The sequence below is a fragment of the Rutidosis leptorrhynchoides genome, chromosome 5 (assembly GCF_046630445.1).
Source record: "Rutidosis leptorrhynchoides isolate AG116_Rl617_1_P2 chromosome 5, CSIRO_AGI_Rlap_v1, whole genome shotgun sequence".
In the NCBI taxonomy this organism is placed as follows: domain Eukaryota; kingdom Viridiplantae; phylum Streptophyta; class Magnoliopsida; order Asterales; family Asteraceae; genus Rutidosis; species Rutidosis leptorrhynchoides.
In genome coordinates, this window is record NC_092337.1 from 355181828 (window position 1) to 355187015 (window position 5188).

Consider the following 5188-nt stretch of genomic DNA (forward strand, 5'->3'; position numbering starts at 1 on the left):
TATATTTAAGATAATATAATATAAAGGTTTGCAGCTAATAATTGATGTTATCGGCTAATAAAAGATATGTCCAACTGTCTAAGACAACCACCACCTTGATTTTTCTATGTGCTCAAGATTTTGGTGTCAAGTCCATGCTCTTTGGTTAATTAACCACCAGCTCTTGGTGATGGTAAGTTTGGACCAAAGTACGTATAGTAGAAAGATTTAGGTATATTATGAGTTTTGCTCGTTGGTATAGTAGAACCTGGTATAGTAATAATGTTGAGATCAAAGGGAAGTAACAAGTTGGGCAACGAGGCTTAGATTAGTACATACGTTTGGGCGAAAGTACGTATAGTAGAAAGATAAGTAATGTACGTAATAGTTTATTGTATATTATTCCAAATTTCCAATATCATTTAATTAGGACATATATCATATACACGTTATTTTTTTTACAGTCGCAACACACACGAGACACACAATGATATAGAAAAAATAACATTTGTACAAGTGGCATAACGTTGATTGGAATAAGATCTTCTGTTTTAGATATCGATCTTGAAGGTTTTTGCCACTTCTCTAAGCTCATATTTCAGCACTTTACCGGTTATTGTTTTGGGAAGCTCGTTAACAAACACAACCTTTCTTGGAACCATGAATCTTGACATATTTTGTTTGCAATACACCAAGATATCTTGTTCAGTTAACTCATTTGTTTTTCTCAAGACGACGAAAGCACAAGGGCTCTCTCCCCACCGTGGATGAGGCATTGCCACCACCGCGGCTTCAAGTATCGCATAATGCTTGAATAAAACCGACTCTAGTTCTACACTACTAATATTTTCTCCCCCCGATATAATCACATCTTTGGACCTATCCTTTATTTCCACGTATCCATCCAGATAAATAACTCCAACATCTCCCGTTAAAAACCATCCATTTCGGAAGGCTTTTGTATTCTCTTTATCGTCTTTTAAATACCCTTTCATAAGACTACTTCCCCGTAGTACTATCTCTCCCATAGTCTTTCCATCACGTGGAACGCTTACCATTGTCTCCTTGTTCTTGACATCCACCTCATCAAGTGCGAGTATACTTACACCTTGACGAGCCTTGAGTCTCGCCTTATCATCTCTAGGTAAACTATTCCAATTTGATTTCCATTCACATACAAGCGCAGGTCCAGTGGCCTCAGTGAGGCCATAGGCGTGCGTTATATTGAATCCAAGATCTTCTATTTTCTCCAAAAGGGCAGCCGGAGGAGGCGCTCCTCCAACAAGTATATTCACTTTCGTGTTTATTTCACAACGCTCGTGGGATTTCGCTTCTAAAAGGATGTTAAATACAACCGGCGCACAACACATATGAGTTACATTATATTTCGCAATATTTCTATACATTTCATTGGCGTTGGTATTACGTATACACACATTTGTTCCACCTCTAGCAGCTACACCCCACGTAAATGTCCAACCGTTGCAATGGAACATTGGTAGTGACCATAAAAACACGGGCTCGGTACTCATTTCCCAACCTTGAATCAAACTCATTGTGCTTAGAAAAGCACCACGGTGGCTATAAACTACCCCTTTCGGTGCTGATGTGGTTCCTGATGTGTAATTTAGCGCCAACGCGTCCCACTCATCTTTTAATTCTACACCTTTGTATTCAAGATCACCATCCTGGATGAGTTGCTCATACTCCAACTTACTACCAACACGAATCCCAGTCGGTTTACTGATGTCATCAATCACAATAACCAATGGGCCGGTAGATGGTTGGTCCGGAGACTTGTTGTCTTTCAAATCTGACGTCAGCAAACGTAGCCCCTCCGATGCTATGGGAACATACTCATAGTCTACGAAGAAAACCTTGGCTTCCGAATGGCGAAGAATCGTGGCTATGTTTTTAGCATCTAGTCTTGTGTTTATTGCATTAAGCACCGCACCAGCCATTGGTACCGCAAAATGCATCTCATATAATGCAGGTACGTTTGGTGCCAATACCGATACCTAATAGAATTAATCAAATTTCAAATTGATGAATTTTTTTTTAACTAGTAATAATTTTTGACATGTTTACAGAACTAGAAAATTTAAAATGGGTTTTACAAATCTAGTAAAACCGGTGTTTGAAACACCGGGTTGCAACTTTTCACCCCAAACCGGTGTTTCAAACGCCGGTTTGGGTACACTTTTTCCGGATTGTCCCACGATCAGATGCTTTTATGCCACATGTTTCCACCCGTGTCGTTGGATGTTTGACCAAATGACAAAAAGTACACAAACCGGCGTTTGAAACACCGGTTTGGGGTGAAAAGTTGCAACCCAGTGTTTCAAACACCGGTTTTACTAGATTTGTAAAACCCATTTTAATTTTTCTAGTTCTGTAAATGGTGCTTCAATTATTACTATTTCAAAAAAAAATTCTTGATATAGTACTTACAGCCAAAAATCATACGTTGGTTCTAACTTTCATAATTGAAAATTGAAAATCATATTAATATACCGCCCAATAAAAATACTATCGTTACGTTTGAAAATCATATTAATATACCCCCTAATAAAACTTTTTAAGTAAAAGGGTCATAAACAATTACGGGTAACGTTGTTAAGTAAAAATATCCAGGCTAGAAAAATCTTATTTGTTTATCCGTTTTAATGTGTTATCATTTGAAAGAGGAAATCTATTTGTTAAGGTTTACAATGGTGAATGCAAGAAACTTACAACATCATTCCTAGCGACATTTAGCGAGCGGAGAGAGTAGGCGAGACGACAACATCGTTCATATGTTTGGTTCCAGTTGAATTGGACTCCATCGTATATAACCGAAGTGCGATTTGGATAAACAACTGAAGCTCTTTTGAGGAAAGTGAGAGGAGTAAGAGGGACATAGTTTGCTAAACACTTTGCAAGTCTATTCATTGGTAATCAATATCTATCTATATCTATATTACTTAAAAAGTGTACGTGATTTTCTATGTTTGTGATTCAGAGAGACCAATAAATAATCCGATCGGAAGATGCTCTATCATTGTTGATACCTATGTAATTGTTTACTTATTTATTTGCATCAAACAACATGAGGTTTCTTTAATTAATATTATCATTATTATTATATTATTATGTAACTTATCAATTATCAATTACTCCGTATTTGTGATTAGTTGTTATAACAGTTTCGTGCAAAGGGATTATGGATAAAAATGATGGAAAAACTGTCCTTTATGTACTAATTAATTTAATTTAGGCCAACTTAAGTTACGTTTAATTGAAAATGATAAGGATATGTAATAGTTTAACAGTTAATTAATTAAAGTTGGTGTGAAATCATAGGAGTAGGTGGATTCACAAGGAAAATAAGGGAACAGTTAATCCGTCGAGATTCACATTACTGTATTTTATGTGTAATGGAGCCCTCTCTAGATAGCGTCTTAGAAGGAATTTATAAGAAAATTATTTGTTATCCGTTCACCCTTAACTCCATTTGAAATTATCAAGCCGTGAATACGCTAATCCGTTAAGCTTGTAAGCCCTTGGCCGTTGGTCAGCTTAAAAGCCCCACACACTGTTGAGGTGTCACGTAAGCCATGGCGTAGGGGTGTGCACCATTTGGTTTCAAACCGAATAAATCGAATATCAAATCGAATCCAAACCTAAAAAAACCAAACCGAATTTTTTAAACGGTTTTCGGATCGATCGAAACCGAAACCGAATTCGTAATTCGGTTTACGGTTTGGTTTTTGGTTTTGAAAATTTTTAAATTCGGTTATCCGAAAACCGAATTAAACACCGACTTCAAATTAATTACATATTAAAACATATTTATATTATATTTGATGTATTATTTTATTTTTATTAAATAATAGATATGTTATATACTCTGTATACTTAAATTAATTGCACAACCGTTATTCCTAATTTATATGAAAGTAATTATGCTGGTTAGGATTTTTATTTTTAGTGATTTTCGGTTTTAACCAAAACCAAACCGAAATCAAATTCAGTTTTCGGTTCGGTTTGGGTTTTGGTTTTGATATTTACATATGGTTTCGGTTTGGTTTTCGGTTTTGATTTGATAAGTTTCAAAACCGAACAAACCGAAAAATCAAAAACCGAACCGATGAACTCCCCTACCATGGCGTGGAAAGTCAGCTCCGAGTCTTCAAGCATTGACTGGTCAACTCCGAGTCTTACGAGTAGGGATGACAATGGTCACCCGATTAGATGTTAATATAAATACTATAAATAGATGATTATTGGATATGAATAAGGATATAGATGAACTGAAGATCTTATGATTAATCTTCTCGTATTGTTTACGGGTGATCCTGAACCATATAAAATTGAATTATAAGTACATATATATAAAATATCATGTTATCTTAGAAATATGTGATTTATATCATTTTTTTCCAATTGATCCCGTAGTTGAAATGATCTAGGATAACCAATTTTGTTTCGGTCATAGTTTCTTCGTTACAAATCCGTTTTCGTTGATTCAAATTGCCATCTTCTTGGATCGAGTTCTTCTTTAAGACTATGAACTGTAAATACCTTGGTTTGTATTCAAAATCATACGGCATAAGTGAAACATTAGTGAAACATATGAAGTTAAACATTTTTGTTACAACAAAATCATTTAATGACCATTTTTCCAAAAATACTTATACTTTGAAAAACCAAGTTTTACCTTGTTAAATTATATAAACAATATAAAATACGTATATGTAGCTTATATATTTTAAAAATTATATAGTTACGTTTTTTACCCCTAAAATAGTAGAAATTTGAGGGGTCGTTGTGTATATGAGGTCGAATTTGAGGGGCCGGGTGTAGTGTGAACATAAACGCAAAACGACATCCGGATAAAATTGAAACTACGAATTCTCCGATGCATATTAGTATAGGTATTTAATCACTTTTTAAGGACTTAAATACATAAAACAATATAAGTATATTCACAAAAGATAGCTATATTTGAATTCTCGTTCCGTTTCCTCAAGATTTCTATACGTATATCTAGGGTATATGTACCCATGTCATACCCAGCTTCTATACGTATTTACTATTGGTATATACACATCAAGCTCTTCAACCTTCTATCTCCATTTACTTGTTCTTCGATTAACCATCGCCTTTGCCACTTAACCACCATCATACGAACCACTTCCCTCTCCCTATATATCTCGTATCTTTTGTC

At 35.2% G+C, this 5188-nt stretch overlaps 1 protein-coding gene across 1 annotated transcript; it reads right to left on the bottom strand.

The window, feature by feature from the left end:
• Positions 1-530: 530 nt before the first annotated feature.
• LOC139849673 (trans-cinnamate:CoA ligase, peroxisomal-like) lies at positions 531-2910 on the bottom strand. Its single transcript, XM_071839305.1, has 2 exons — positions 2713-2910; positions 531-1997 (listed from the first exon to the last, which is right to left on the bottom strand). Exons 1-2 carry the CDS (start codon positions 2908-2910, stop codon positions 531-533), a joined length of 1665 nt encoding a protein of 554 aa, XP_071695406.1.
• Positions 2911-5188: the final 2278 nt, after the last annotated feature.

Coding starts and splice junctions, on each gene's coding strand:
- LOC139849673 (XM_071839305.1), bottom strand. CDS start 2,910: ATGAATAGACTTGCAAAGTGTTTAGCAAACTATGTCCCTCTTACTCCT. Junction 1,998..2,712: donor ATGTCGCTAGGAATGATGTT/GTAAGTTTCTTG, acceptor TAATTCTATTAG/GTATCGGTATTGGCACCAAA.